Raw genomic sequence first — 16,373 nt, 5'->3', positions numbered from 1 at the left:
GTAAAGCAGTGGATGTTGTCTATATGGACTTCAGTAAGGCCTTTGACAAGGTTTCACATGGAAGGTTGGTTAAGAAGGTTCAATTGTTGGGTATTAATAGTGGAGTAGCAAGATGGATTCAACAGTGGCTGAATGGGAGATACCAGAGAGTAATGGTGGATAACTGTTTGTCAGGTTGGAGGCCGGTGACTAGTGGGGTACCTCAGGGATCTGTGTTGGGTCCACTGTTGTTTGTCATATACATCAATGATCTGGATGATGGTGTGATAAATTGGATTAGTAAGTATGCAGATGATACTAAGATAGGTGGTGTAGTGGGTAATTAAGTAGATTTTCAAAGTCTACAGTTTGGCGGCGCGACTCACCCGTTGCAGCGGCCCCTACAGCCTGTCTGTCTTTTTTTTCTTTTTTGTCTAGTTAAATGTAGTGTTGGCGTTTTTTAAATACTGGTTTTAAATGTGTATATGTGGGGGGCAGGGGGGGAAACTGTTTAAAATCTCTTCCCTGTCCGGGAGACCCGACCTTTTCCGTCGGGTCTCCGTTGTCGTTGGGGCCTAGCACCGTGGAGAGGCCTCCAACCTGAACGACCCGGGGGCTCGGGAGACTGCGGAGCTGCGGACTACTCACCATCGTGGGGCTGGCCGGCCTCGGAGCATGGGGAGCTGTGGTGACTCGCTGCTGAGACTCGACTCCTGGGGCTAGGAGGCTCCAGCAACGCAGCCGCAGGTCCGGTGGACTGGGACATCGGGAGCTCGCGGGTCCCGGTGGAGAGACCGCTTCCCGGAGCTCCCGCAATGCGACTTCTCCAGCCTGTGTCGCGGGGTTGGAACGACCCGGAGCGGGGACGTACATCGCCCGGCGCGGCTTCATGGCCGTGGGACATTACAGCGCCCGCCGGGGGCTCCAACACTGTGACTTTTAGACCGGGAGCGGGGCCGTAAATCGCCCGGCACGGCCTAAAATGGCCGTGGGACTTATCATCGCCTGCCTGGGGCTTGGACATCGGGAGAGAAATGGAGAACAGGGGAGAGAAAAGACTTTGCCTTCCATCACAGTGGGTTCACTGTGATGGATGTTTGTGTGAATTAAATTGTGTGTATGTCTGTAGGAAATTGTCTTTGTTTGTATGGCTGTGGAAACGGAATTTCGTTTGAGCCTCACTGAGGCTCAAATGACAATAAATTGTATTGTATTGTACAGAGAGATTTAGACCATTTGGAAGAGTGGGCTGAAAGATGGCAGATGGAGTTTAATGCTGATAAGTGTGAGGTGCTACATCTTGGCAGGACAAATCAAAATAGGACGTACATGGTAAATGGTAGCAAATTGAGGAATGCAGTTGAACAGAGGGATCTAGGAATAACTGTGCATAGTTCCCTGAAGGTGGAATCTCATGTAGATAGGGTGGTAAATAAAGCTTTTGGTGTGCTGGCCTTTATAAATCAGAACATTGAGTATAGAAGTTGGGATGTAATGTTAAAATTGTACAAGGCATTGGTGAGGCCAATTCTGGAATATGGTGTACAATTTTGGTTGCAAAATTATAGGAAAGATGTCAACAAAATAGAGAGAGTACAGAGGAGATTTACTAGAATGTTACCTGTGTTTCAGCACCTACGTTACAGAGAATGGTTGAACAAGATAGGTCTTTATTCTTTGGAGCGCAGAAGGTTAAGGGGGGACTTGATAGAGGCCTTTAAAATTATGAGAGGGATAGACAGAGTTGACGTGGATAAGCTTTTTCCATTGAGAGGAGGGAAGATTCAAACAAGAGGACATGATTTGAGAATGAAGGGACAAATGTTTAGGGGTAACATGAGGGGGAACTTCTTTACTCAGAGAGTGGTAGCTGTGTGGAATGAGCTTCCAGTGGAAGTGGTGGAGGCAGGTTCGATCTTATCCGGAGGAGGCGCTGTCCTGAACGGCTGCCTGTCCTGCAGCTGTCCGTTTTTTCCCCTTCTTTTTTATTATTTTTAGTACGTTGAGTGTACAGTCAGGGGGCCTAATCTTTTTATGTGTGGGGGGTGGTGGGGGGGAAGGGGGAAACTGCTTTTCGAGTCCCTACCTGGTCGGAGGGGTTGCCTTCTTCCGAGCAGCGACTTCGACCTGTCTTTGCGGCCTACCAGCGGGTCCTGGAGCGACGTTTCCCTGAGGGGACCTGGCCAGAACATCGGCTTTGGCGGCGGCGCAGAACATCGGCTTTGGCGGCGGCGCAGCGCTGGAGCGCTATTGCGGAGCGGGCGATGCCTTTCCTGGGTCGCCGCGCTGGAACTCCAGTATGCTGGGACCGCCGATGAGAACATCGTGGAGCCGCGATTCTGTGGAGCGGCCAGCTGCGGCGCTGAACTTTACATCCCGGAGCCTGGGATCTCTTGCCGAGATCGCCAGTGTGTGGAGCTCCGTTCGGCGCGGTCTGTTGGCTTGGAAGCCGCGGTCTCCGGTGGGAAGGCGGCCGTTCCTGGCACCCCAAGCCGCTGGGGGTTCTCCCGACGCCGGAGCACCATCACCAGGCGAGAACATCGGGCGCCGTGGCGGAAGACAGTGGAGGCCTCAATAGGCCCGACTTTGGGTGGACAAGAGGATGGGGACTGGACTTTGTGCCTTCCCCCACAGTGGGAATCACTGTGGGGGGATGTTTTTGTGTTGAACTTCTTTTTGAATGCTATGTTGTATTTTTATTAGTGTGCTGCAAGGACATCAGAATTTCCCCTGAATAAGGGGATTAATAAATTTTTAATCTAATCTAATCTAATTTAGAAATAAATTGGATAGGTATATGGACGGGAAAGGAATGGAGGGTTATGGTCTGAGTGCAGGTAGATGGGACTAGGTGAGAGTAAGTGGTCGGCACGGACTAGAAGGGCCGAGATGGCCTGTTTCCGTGCTGTAATTGTTATAGGGTTATATGGAGGAAAGACTGACGCTAAAAGATATGTCACTTACCTTGGAAGGTTCTAAGTGTGTAATGGCAGAGTTATGGCAGGCGTACGTGGCTTCCTCTTGGCCGCTGAATAAGTTATAGAGTTTGAGTTCTCCAGTACACGTCCCCAGCATCAGGAAGCGCTCTCGGGCAGAAAATGCACAGCACGTAAAACCACTGCCATCATCATCAGATTCCCTGAACACAGAAATGGGTCGAAACCTACAGCAGAAAAAGTGATATATGGAATTCAAGTTCTTTGTTGTAATGCAAGTATTCATGGGGCATGTAGCCTCAAACATATTATGGTGTCAATAAGAAGCGCTGTTATGTATAATAACTGTGTTTGCATAAAAACGGACTCAAACAGTTTGGTCAAATTAATATAAAGATAACAACAATGTTATTAACTTATAGTGGATGGATGTCAAGGCAAACATCACCCATTCTTTCTTTCCAGAGATGCCGTCTCTCCCGCTGGGTTACTGCATGTCAAGGAGAGCTTCTCATAACATAATCACAGACCCATTGCTCTATTTTTACCATCCAAAACAAGGATTCACCTTCATTAAGGTTTCTTGAACAATATACTAAACTTTTTAACACAAATCTCTACATTTGTAATAACTATCACTATAGTTGCAAGGTTAACAACAAATACAAGTGTCACTTCCCCACCACGAAGGAATTCAAACATCATCCCTACCAACAGCCACTAATTAATAGTCCAACTTCAATAGTTGCCATGAACAGTAAGATTCAAAAAGATAGAAACTTCAGGAATTATCATTAGTTCAAGATATTACTTGTACATGGTTCTAAGGATTAAGATGTATGAAACCAAAGGCCAATTGAAAGAAATGGAACTAAAGCATAAAAATCCAGCTAACTTCATTAATATTTGACAACTAGTGCAGGAAGCAAAAATATCTGCATAATACAGAATCAGAAATAGCTCTCGTTTATTTGAACTGGTGGATTGTCAAAAAAAAAAACAATATGACGTTGGCTACAAAGATCTGCAACCTAGAGTCTGAAAATCAAGAGACTCATTGCCATAGCAATTGCTGAGGTTTACTACATTCTGGTCTGCAAAGGCACGAATCAGGCAAACAGAAAAACAATAATACTGGAAAATTCAGGTCAAGCAGCATGTGTGGAAAGAAACATTTTCTGGTCTGAGACTCCTTCATCAGAACAGAGAGAGAGAGAGAGAGAGAGAGAGAGAGAAACAAATTCATTTTGGTAGCAGAGAAAATGAGGGAGCACAATGGGTGGAACAAAAGCGGGGGAGTGAAATAATGGGGTAGTTAAGATGCGATGTGGTTCTTATGCAAATGACATCTAGTTAAGAGAATTCATTAGAGTCCTGTCGGCTGCAACATGGCCAGAAGAGGAGGTGTTGTTCTTCCACCTTACGCTGGTCATCATAGCAGCGGAGAAGGCTGTAGACAGAAATGGCAGGATGGAATTGAGATGTTGAATTGAAGCACCAGGCAACAGGAAGTTTGGGGTTATCCCTGCAGACTGAATCAGTCTGAAGAAAGGCCTCCACCCGAAACATCACCCATTCCTTCTCTCCAGAGATGCTGCCTGCTGAATTACTCCAGCATTTTGTGTCTATCTTCGATTGAATGCAGGGGTTGCGCAAAGCACACACAATCTGTGCCTGGTTTCAACAGTGTGGGATGACGCGTTGCAAACACTAAATGCAGTACACTGGATTGGAAAAACTCAAGTGAATTACTGCTTCACCTGGTAAGACCCCTGGATGACGAGACAGGAAGAGCTAAAAGGACAGATATTGCACTATGGTATTATGGGAAAGTACCATAGGACAGGGATTGGTAGGTGGGGAAGGAAGGGCAGACTAGTTGGGAAAGGAACAATCCTTCTGAAATGGGAGGGGAGGGAATGAGCTTGCAGTTGTTGAATCTTGGAGCTGGCACAAATTGCATTGGATGATCTGTTGAACTTGGAGGCTGATAGGTTGGAAGTTAAGGACTAGGAAAACATTTTATGCGCTGTCCAGGATGAGAGCAAAAGTGCAGCAAAATAGAAGAGCGGCAGTTAAGAGCTGCATCCTCTTGTCCTTCCATACAAATCATCCCAAGTTCAAAGAGGCACATGATACAGGGTCCTTAAGATCCAAATCTCAAGGATATTAATAACACTGATTGTTGAGCTGATCAAAATTTATTGGCAGCACAGCCATTTTGAATTTCACCATGATTGGCCAAATCACTCTAACACCACTGTATTCACTTCCAACCTGCACTATCCCCATTGACGATCCATTTATGGAAGCGTGGCACCATTTGTAATAGTCTAACATTTCATGATCCACATCGATTACCATGAGTGGAAGCCCCTCATCTCAAAGATTAAATAAAAAATCAGCGATGCAGAAATCAGCGAGACAACTTGGACCACCTCAATGGCTGCTTTCACCAATCTACATAGAAACATAGAAAAATAGGTGCAGGAGTAGGCCATTCGACCCTTCGAGCCAGCACCGCCATTTAATATGATCATGGCTGATCTAAAATCAGTACCCCGTTCCGGCTTTTTCTCCATATCCACATACGCCCAGGTATGGCCTGACACCTTATCTATAAAATGGGCAAATCAAATAACATGCCGAGTTAAAACTCTGAAATTAACACCAACTCTTGTACTCCGCAAACCAATATCTGTAGAGATATTGAAACTAATTTACTAGAAGCAAATTTACACATTTGCATCAAGGTTTTATTTGCTGTAACCTCATTTTTAATTACCCACAATATACATTTGCTAACCCAAACAAGCAAGACCTCATTGAAACATAAGGGCTTGGACACGCTAGAGGCAGGAAACATGTTCCAGATGTTGGGGGAGTCCAGAACCAGGGCCACAGTTTAAGAATAAGGAGTAAGCCATTTAGAACGGAGACGAGGAAACACTTTTTCTCACAGAGAGTGGTGAGTCTGTGGAATTCTCTGCCTCAGAAGGCAGGTTTTCTGGATGCTTTCAAGAGAGAGCTAGATAGGGCTCTTAAGGATGGCGGAGTCAGGGGATATGGGGAGAAGGCAGGAATGGGGTACTGATTGAGGATGATCAGCCATGATCACATTGAATGGCGGTGCTCGCTCGAAGGGCCGAATGACCTACTCCTGCACTTATTGTCTATTGTCATTCATGGAATCAATCTCCTCATTCATGGAGATTGTAAGTTGGTTGGTGTTATGAGTTCATGGAGTTTACACAAACTTAGTTGTTACCTGCTGAAGATAAGATGTCGGTCAAAGCAAGCCCCATCCACTCCACCATACTTTGGAAAGGCAGCTCTGTGCGTCACACGGGAGGTGAAGTTCAATGGAGCCTGCCGTCTCTGTTTTGGCTCTGGGCACTGGTGAGGGGTGAAGAGGGAGAAAGGAGGGCAGGTAACCACAGGATTTTTGCAGCGGGCATGTTGCTCCCGCAGGTATTCAGTTATGATGCTGTCTAAGGATGGTGGGGATGGCAAATGGCGGTCCAGCTGCTTTTTGATAGCTGGTGTCTGGTTGTATGCCCCGTAGTCTGATTTCTGACGAATTAGTCTCTGCTTCTTCAGGTTTGTGCTGTTGCAGGGCGATGGCTTTTCCTTGCAGAAGCTTATCTTGCCAATCACCGGTGAGCTATTGGGGCAAGAAGCAGGAAGTCCCGGAACTGAGGGGTTCCCTTGAGAAACTGCAGCCTTTGATTGGCAAGGTGTAGCAAACGTATTTAGGTTGATGGCTCGAGAGGCAATACCGTTGGCCAGCCTTGGAGTCCGAGGCAAGGTGACTAACGAGCTACCAGCAGCGACAGGTGTGAAAGCCGAAGAATGAGACGGCACAGCTGCAATGGCTGGTGTCCTGGGAAGGTCGGCCTCCTTGGTAAGTGCTGAAGCGGTGTCATGCAACCCATGGGAGACAAGGTGGTTGCGGATGAGCAGCAGCAGCTCCTTCTCGGAGAAGGTGATCCGAGTCTGCGCCACCACATCTGCCTTCTGAAGCCTGGCCAGTGAAACATCCGAGCCGATGGACAGTGGCTTACCCGAGATACGCTCGATCAGCTCGGAGGCATACTTGCAAAACTTGACGTGCTCGTGCCGCTTGTCCTGAAGCACGGGTTCCCGCATCAGTTGCTGGATCTGGCCGCTGCTGAACAGAGGCAGCTTGCTGATGATCTGCCGCACAGAGTTGCTGCGCGACAAGCCAACCAGGGCTTTGCAGGCCAGGCTGCGGATCTGATCTGCGTCCGTGATGGGAGTCTTCACGGTCAGTAGGGACAGCAACACCTTGATGCCGTTGTTGGCCTGTACCATGTTCCACATCTTGGTCAGCACGCTCTCCGAGCTCTTGGCATTCTGGAGGCCCTTGCGCCGAGGGGTCCCCGAGTTAAACTTGCCAATGCTGGATATGCGTTTATCAGGCCCGCAGACACAGTTGATGATGACCTGAAGCGCAGACTTCTGAGTCTCAGCGTCATTCGAAAAGATGTCGCCCTCGGCAACTCCCAGGATAATGTTCATGCCTGCAAGGGAAAGAAAAATGCTTAATGGACATAAACTTCGAACTTTAACCAGCATCTTCAGATCCTTCCTAAACTTAGAACTCTATTGGTGGCACAGTTACAAATGAAAACAACTGGTTTGTAGCAAATGTTCATATGCCTCACAAAATCCTCAGGTAAAATTTGCTCCCCCTGGATGTGCAAAGATTCCATGCCTATTCTTTATCAAATTATGAAAAGTGGCTTGCGAAGCAATGAGACAGACTTTCACCACCCCAAGCACTCGTCTTAAAAGGCTCTATTACACTATAGTAATACTTGGTGAGACTTCATGCTTCCAGTACAAGTCTTAGGTGTTTTCAGGCACAACCACTTAATGGTTGGGCAAAGGGAGTGGGAAGTGTTGGAGTTGAATGCAGAAGGTACAAGAGGTCAGGGATGGCAGCCTGGTGGGAAGCACAGAGATAGGAGCAAGATTTCAAGGAATTTAAAAGTTCAGGTATTTGGAAGATGGAAGGCAACGAATATTGTGGGGTGAAAGATTTGGGCAGCAGCATTTTGGACTAGTTGAAGTGTAATGGCAAGTGTGTGACAGTTGCTCACGCACAAATCCAAGTTCATATTAATTGATCTTTTAATCAAAAATGACAAAAAATAGCCACTCACCCACAGCAGTCACAGGAGTGGATCCTTCATCCATCACACCTACAGGCTCTGCTAGCAGAAGCTGAGTTTTAGAAACCACAGTGAGGACAGCAAGTACATCTAGAGCAGAACGAACAGTGTCACTCCTGAAGGAAGGAGAGCATGCAGAATTAGGATACTATACACAGACACAAACTTAGTTGACATTCTATGTAACACATTCACATACCTCACACAAGGATGATTATGGGACATAAACCACAATGTTGTAAATTCATTTTCTAATTTCAGGCACATGCCAAGGGAAGAGAGTCAACAAAAAAAAAATCACCCAAAGACCAAGAATGGAAGATTAAACTTTGATTAGTACATAAATAACCCACACACCTCAGTTTATGTTTAGTTTACATCACCCTACTAATAGGCTATTTCACAACTCAAAACCATTTTATTCCAATTTTTCCCCATGCCTAGTTATTTAGCTCCTCCTCCTCTGGCTCAACTACATATGATAAGAACTTCCATGACAGAGTAAAGATGAGCAGGTAGTCGCCTGGAGAATCTAACATTTATGGGTTTAAAACAGAAAATTAAAGAACATCCGCCTCTTCACAGATCCTATCTGACTTAATATGATGGGATGGGTAAGCTGACTAGTATTTTCTATTTTAGATTTCCAGCAACTGTGGAATTGTACTTGCACATTTAGAAGGACTAGTTTTAAACTTCCAACAAGAGGAAACATTTTCTCACATAGCTATGTCAAAGGATGTTGTCCAGACTCTGTTCAGTTATCCATAGAAAAGAACACTAAAATTTCCTATTTATGTGATTTTGGTTGAGGAATAAATATTAAATCAGGAGAACTGCTGTTCTTCAAATAGTGCCTGGGAACATTTATGCCAACACGAGGGTAAATTGGGTTTTATTCGAAAGGGCTCCAATTTAACATCCCTTTAGAACCTTGTTCTGCATAGGGGCCGGGACGCATGTCTGTGAGTGGATGGCGGGCCACATCTATCACGTGTACACATGCATCCCGCCCCCATGGCAGGCATCAAATCACGTGTTCACAGAAGGTAGACAAAAATACTGGATAGTCTGATAACAGTTCAGTCACTTATTCCAATCAAACACACTCAGTAAAGGGCTTATTGCAATTTTATAGTTTGAAATAAATGCCAATACGCAGGTAACAGTAGATACTTTGCTTTGAAAATGTTCTTCACTTTTCCCCTTTGGATACAAATGTGTGCAGATAGCCCCTTGGTTACATTGTTAAAGAAAGAACAGATATGCCAGCTCTGTGAAACAAGCAGCACAAGGCAGAGCTTCAATTATCTGGCGTTACTGTTTATATCACTGATAAGCATGGGTAGCTTGTGTCAGCAAAATCATTCTGTTTTTAAAAGGATGAAGTTACTTGAAAGTCCACCACCACATTGAGTTACAGAAACAGCTCACCCTACAAGACCACAAACTTCAGAACTATTTAAAAATTAACTGCAGCAATAAGCTCCCTCTTGGAATTTTACCAAAGCTCAATTTTAATTTTCCCAAATTGTAATTCACTCAACATTTACACAGCCATGCTCATGATTAAGCATGGACAATAAATAGGAGCAAGAATACTGACCAGTTTTCTCTTTGATAATCTAGAGTACCAAGGTTTGTGAACTTGCACCCAACCTGGGACATTCTGGCTCATCATAAACTGCATTTGAAAATACTTGAAGCTGGGTTTGTCACACTTGTCAGTTTCTATTGTATCTGCATCTGAAAAGGCATGGAATGGTAATGCTCGTGCAGGATCAGAATGGCTATAAATTGTGTTACTCCGGCTGCACTACCGATTGTCAAATACCTCTACACATCCCTGAGGCAGTTCCACTCAAGATGGTCAGAAGTGACAGAGCATCTCAAAGTTCAGGAGCACTTGCTGTCTCACTTTCTGCTGGAAAGAAGGACAGGTATTGGCGAGGAACTCCCAACAGTCCTCCCTCTAACACAGCGTTTCTCAACCTTTTTACCCTTGCGGAACCCTTGAAATAATAATTTTCATGTCTCAGGGAACCCCTACATAAAAATTTATATATCTTTATTAATCTCTTTCTTTCTCTTTCATAAACTTAAAGTGCACAAGGCAAACGTATATTTTTCTGATAACTGGTTTAAGCAAATAAATAACACGTTTTTAGACATACATTTTTAAAATTCGTATAACATCCCTAAATGATGGGTATAAAAATAAAAAAATAATGTGGGTGAATGAGGGACTGTACCAGCACGCCAGGAAGCAGACAGGACTGATGGAGACCGTGCATGCGTCTGTAATAATAATAATAATAATGGATGGGATTTATATAGCGCCTTTCTAATACTCAAGGCGCTTTACATCGCATTATTCATTCACTCCTCAGTCACACTCGGTGGTGGTAAGCTACTTCTGTAGCCACAGCTGCCCTGGGGCAGACTGACGGAAGCGTGGCTGCCAATCTGCGCCTACGGCCCCTCCGACCACCACCAATCACTCACACACATTCACACACATTCACACACAGGCAAAGGTGGGTGAAGTGTCTTGCCCAAGGACACAACGACAGTATGCACTCCAAGCGGGATTCGAACCGGCTACCTTCCGGTTGCCAGCCGAACACTTAGCCCATTGTGCCATCTGTCGTCCCTGTCTGTACTCAAGTGAGTCATTTGATGATACACAAATCCCTCACGTACAGCTCCTGTCCAGTGACCACTAATGGCCGTTTCACACTGGCGCCGTATAGACATCGCTAAATATGACATCGCTAAATATGCTTAATAGGCGTCGCTAAATATGCCGTACATATATAATAAAATTACGAATATGAAATTAAACACAAAAATGACTAAAAAATGCATTTACAAATGATTAGCCTATTTATCACTAATTCTCTCGGAACCCCTAGCGACCTCTCTCGGAACCCTGGCGTTCCAGGGAACCCCGGTTGAGAAATGCTGCTCTAACAGCTCACAGTCTGTTAAATCTCTCCCATAAATGTGTAAGTGGGGGATTGTATGTATGGGTAAATAATAGCTATTAGGTCCACGTGGTTAGTCACAAATCAGCTCGTGTCCAACTTCAATACTGCAGGTCCCTCAATCCTTTTCACTGTCAGAAACCCATTCAATTGTTCCATGGACCTTTACTCAGTATTTTTCATATAACCTCTCCCTATAATTTTAGCCATAACACACATGTTCACGGGTTTCTAGTTTTGTTATATTTTACTATTTGATCACCACAGAGAAAATTAACAATGGATCAATCCCGTCCATTCCCTTCATTTGTTCCTTTTTTTATGTAAAGACATTTTACTATTTACCTTTAAGTGCATCATTTTATTCTCGTGTTAACCTAAAACATTAAAACTAAAACTTCTCAATTCACACATTGCTGTCTGACCTACTGAGGATTTCCAGCATTGTTTGAGTCTTATCAATTTTTAATTACTCTTCGAAAGTTCACAATATTTTTTATAAATCCACTTTATAAATACAAACATCATACAGTGCTCTTAATTTTAAACCCGTAAACACTTGAATATGTCTTCATTATTCAAAACTATGGAAATCCTTGCCTCCTGCAATTTATAGACCTTTATCACCCAAGTGATCAGCTCACCAATCAACCATTTTAATAATCGTTCTGTCACTGCAAGAATAACCATGCACCGTGGTTTTTGAATAGCTTATTACATCATGGAAATAATTTCAGAAGGGTGGAGCTTCAAAAGTAACCTTAGGTGTTATCCATGTGATCATGTAGCTCAGAGCAAGAGCTATGCAGCATGGAACCGGGCCCTTCGGCCCATTGTCCATGCCAACCACATTATGGTGGATCCAATTTGTAGGATTTACATTTGGAACAGATATGTGCATTAATTCTAATTTGAATATTAAAAACATTAGTATAATTTGGACACATTTCAAGTGTTGAAAACTTTTCAAAGGTATGAACACAGGTAAAGGGAGCAGCAGGTTGCCCAAAATGGCACCAGGTAGACAATGTCAAGTGTGACTTATAGAAACATAGAAACATAGAAAGTAGGTGCGAGAGTAGACCACCAGGTCCGTCGAGCCCGCACCGCCACTCGCTCATGGCTGAACACTAAACAGACACACTTACCCACAAACAGTAGACACAAGACACAGAACACAAGACACTACCCTCCCCTTTATACCGCTATCACCCCTCTCCACCCCAAGAACCTCGCGATCTCCTGGGGGAGGCAAAAAACCGGATAAAAACCCAGGTCCAATTCGGGAAAAAAATCCGGGAAATTCCTCTCCGACCCCAATCCAGGCGATCGACACTTGTCCAGGAGATCACTCAGGTCTTACTATACTAACCATACCTAGGTCCATATCCCTGCCCTCTCCCCGTAGCCCCTTATCCCCTTGGCAGCTAAAAAACCATCTATTTTAGTCTTAAATATATTTAAAGTTTCTGCTTCCACTGCTCCCTGGGGCAGTGAATTCCATAAATTAACCACCCTCTGGGTGAAGAAGTTCTTCCTCATCTCAGTTTTAAAAGAGCCCCCCCTTATTCTGCAACTATGTCCCCTAGTTCTAGTTTCCCCGATCATTGGGAACATCCTTGGTGCATCCACCCGATCAAGGCCCCTCACGATCTTATATGTTTCAATGAGATCGCCTCTCATTCTTCTAAACTCCAAAGAGTAGAGTTCCAGCCTACTTAACCTTTCCTCATATGTCAATCCCCTCATTGCAGGAATTAATCTTGTAAACCTTCGCTGCACTGCCTCCAGGGCTAGTACATCCTTTCTTAAGTATGGACCCCAGAACTGTACACAGTATTCCAAATGTGGTCTCACTAATACTGTGTACAGCTGCAGCAAGACCTCCGTGTTTTTATACTCAATCCCCCTAGCAATAAAGGCCAAAACTCCATTGGCCTTCCTGATTGCTTGCTGCACCTGCATACTAACTTTTAGTGATTCATGTACTAATACCCCTAGATCCCTTTGCGTTGCATTACAACGCAGCTCCTCCTCATTTAGAAAATAACTTGCCCTATCATTTTTTTTCCCAAAGTGAATGACTTCACATTTATTAGTATTAAATTTCATCTGCCAAGTTGTTGCCCACTCACCTAGCTTATCTATATCCTTTTGCAGACTCTTCCTATCCTCCTCATCCCCTACTTTTCCTCCCATTTTTGTATCGTCCGCAAATTTTGATATATTACACTTGGTTCCCTCCTCCAAATCATTTATATAAATTGTGAACAACTGGGGTCCCAGCACCGACCCTTGCGGAACCCCGCTAGTTACCGGTTGCCATCCCGAGTATGAACCATTTATCCCCACTCTCTGCTTCCTATTTGTTAGCCAATCCTCTACCCATGCTAATATATTACCCCCAATCCCATAATTTTTTATTTTTAGCAATAGTCTCTTATGTGGCACCTTGTCAAAAGCCTTTTGGAAGTCCAAGTATACCACATCCACCGGTTCCCCTTTATCCACCCGGGTTGTTACTTCCTCAAAGAATTCGAGCAGATTCGTTAAACAGGACTTCCCCTTCACAAAACCATGCTGGTTCTGTCCGATGAAGTCATGTTTATCCAAGTGCCCCGTTAGTGTTTCTTTAATAATTGTCTCTAACATTTATTAAAGAAACTAAAGACTTGTCATGAAAGGATATAGATGACAGAAGCAACCAAAGCAGGCAATGGAATAATTTGTGTCCACAGCTGCTGACAAGATGATGGAAGAGAATTTTGCGATGAGGACTGCAAACATTTTTAAGGTCATATTTTGGAGCAATCAAAAGGAAACCTAAAGTTATGCACCAAAGCCTACCTGCCATAGTAAGTTCTCCACTCACAAGCGATGGATATGAGTTGTAAAAGAAGCTGTACGCAGGAGAGCTTATGAAAGACCTCAGCTGGCTCCCAGAAGAGTCTTGCTGGACCATATTCAATCAGAAACTCCATCATCTCCATGACCTGTTCATGGGTGTAGGAGCAGGCCTAGAAGCAAGAATTAAAAAAGTCCCAATATCAGCCAGCTGAATCTCTGTGGTTCTAGTTCACTTGTTACATCTACTCAAGTATTACAACATTAGGTAAATAAAAGAAGTGCCCTTCGAATAAAATATCTTAGATTCAAGACATCGATTTTTTGTTGCTACAGCTTTGGGGGTATAAACATACACATTCTTCACTTATTGTCTTTTAGTCTGGAACTGATGGGAGTTGCTGAAACATGGCCAGCTTTCTACACCAAAAGGATAAAGTTACAATGGATGATGTCTCCAAAACCTCCGTGAATCAAATATTATGAATCTAATTGGTAATACGTCCATCCTGGTAAATTAATATGTCTGAGAAAGAAAAGATTTAAGCCTCCTCCCATGCTGCAGCCATTTTGTAGCTCAAGCTCAGCAACAGCAAAAAACATTTTCTAATGAGAGCCTCCTTCCATACCATTTGAACAAAAAATATGCATCAGATATAGTAAGCATTTTTGACAAAAGTTCCATACCTGATTTCTGGATACAGGACACATTAACTGTTCCCAGCATGCCCATTTTCGAAAGGAACCCAGTGTCTGATGAAAGAGAAGTCACTTATAAAGGCTGGATTAAAATCTGAATCTATTGTCAAGTTACATGTGCTGCTTGAGTGCATGTTGATGTCCAAAACTCAAGCATGCACAGTTGCTACCTTAAAAGAGATGCAATAAATACATTTGGATGCTCCATTTTGAAAAAAAGCATAAGGCTGTACAGCTCCCAGCATATTTATTAATGACAAGGCATGAAGGATCTGATGGAAGGTAACAACTAAAGAATTAGGTCAAAGTCTTAGAAAGCAGAAAGTTTCATTTGTTCACGGAGGAGTAGACAACACCATGTCATAAACTGCCCAAAATATAGAGATGGGCAGTGAAAGGGAAATGAAAAAGGACTTCAACTTACATTGCAAAATAAACAGCACCATCAATTTAATAGTTAAAACTTCTATAGATTTCAGATAAATATGTTGTGTATTGGTTCTTCTGAATCCTAGCGCTAAATTCAGAGGTTCTCACATTTACTGACGACATACAATATGGAGAAGGCCTTTCCGTGTGAGGGGAATGCAATTTTTGACAATGACCCCAATAAAGCAATTTAATAAACCAAGTCTTAATTTGGGCTTCAACATGCTACCCCAAGGAACTGAAGGTTTGTTTGAATGCTCATAGAGAACCACAATTTTCCAAGATGTGCACTTCTGCAAAGCAATCCTCTGCATTCAGGATGCCTTTATATAGCAACGTTGGGTTTATTAATGGGGGTACACAAAATTGCTAGGGAAACTCAGCGGGTGCAGCAGCATCTATGGAGCGAAGGAAATAGGCGACGTTTCGGGCCGAAACCCTTCTTCAGACTGATGGGGGGTGGGGGGGGGGAGAAAGAAGGAAAAGGGGAGGAGGAGGAGGAGGAGCCCGAGGGCGGGCGGATGGGAGGGTGGGAGGAGACAGCTAGAGGGTTAAGGAAAGGGAGGAGACAGCAAGGGCTAGCAAAATTGGGAGAATTCAATGTTAATGCCATACGGACGCAAGGTCCCCAGACAGAATATGAGGTGCTGTTCCTCCAATTTCCGCTGTTGCTCAATCTGGCAATGGAGGAGACCCAGGACAGAGAGGTCGGATTGGGAATGGGAGGGGGAGTTGAAGTGCTGAGCCACCGGGAGTTCAGGTAGGTTATTGCGGACAGAGCGGAGGTGTTCGGCGAAACGATCGCCCAACCTACGCTTGGTCTCCCCGATGTAAATCAGCTGACATCTAGAGCAGCGGATGCAGTAGATGAGGTTGGAGGAGATACAGGTGAACCTTTGTCGCACCTGGAACGACTGCTTGGGTCCTTGAATGGAGTCGAGGGGGGAGGTGAAGGGACAGGTGTTGCATTTCTTGCGGTTGCAACGGAAAGTGCCCGGGGAGGGGGTGGTGCGGGAGGGAAGGGAAGAATTGACGAGGGAGTTGCGGAGGGAGCGGTCTTTGCGGAAGGCAGACATGGGGGGAGATGGGAAGATGTGGCGAGTGGTGGGGTCACGTTGGAGGTGGCGGAAATGGCGGAGGATTATGTGTTGTATTTGCCGGCTGGTGGGGTGAAAGGTGAGGACCAGAGGGACTCTGCCCTTGTTGCGAGTGCGGGGATGGGGAGAGAGAGCAGTGTTACGGGGTATGGATGAGACCCTGGTGTGAGCCTCATCTATGGTGGCGGAGGGAAATCCCCGTTC

General features: G+C 44.6%; 1 protein-coding gene across 4 annotated transcripts in view; it reads right to left on the bottom strand.

Annotated features, from left to right (window-relative positions):
* Positions 1-16,373, bottom strand: part of dcaf1 (DDB1 and CUL4 associated factor 1) — a 67,755-nt gene that overhangs the window by 20,079 nt on the left and 31,303 nt on the right. For all 4 annotated transcript variants that reach the window (XM_033036817.1, XM_033036816.1, XM_033036815.1 and 1 more), the window contains exons 12-16: positions 14,632-14,697; positions 13,948-14,117; positions 8,105-8,229; positions 6,184-7,459; positions 2,944-3,142 (exon numbers count right to left, since the gene is read on the bottom strand). In XM_033036817.1, coding sequence (XP_032892708.1) covers positions 2,944-3,142; positions 6,184-7,459; positions 8,105-8,229; positions 13,948-14,117; positions 14,632-14,697 — 1,836 coding nt within the window. The remainder of the gene's footprint in view (positions 1-2,943; positions 3,143-6,183; positions 7,460-8,104; positions 8,230-13,947; positions 14,118-14,631; positions 14,698-16,373) is intronic.

The sequence above is a fragment of the Amblyraja radiata genome, chromosome 18, assembly GCF_010909765.2.
Source record: "Amblyraja radiata isolate CabotCenter1 chromosome 18, sAmbRad1.1.pri, whole genome shotgun sequence".
Taxonomy (NCBI): domain Eukaryota; kingdom Metazoa; phylum Chordata; class Chondrichthyes; order Rajiformes; family Rajidae; genus Amblyraja; species Amblyraja radiata.
Note: the sequence above shows the minus strand (reverse complement) of the source record. Positions and strands in the feature narration are given on the sequence as shown.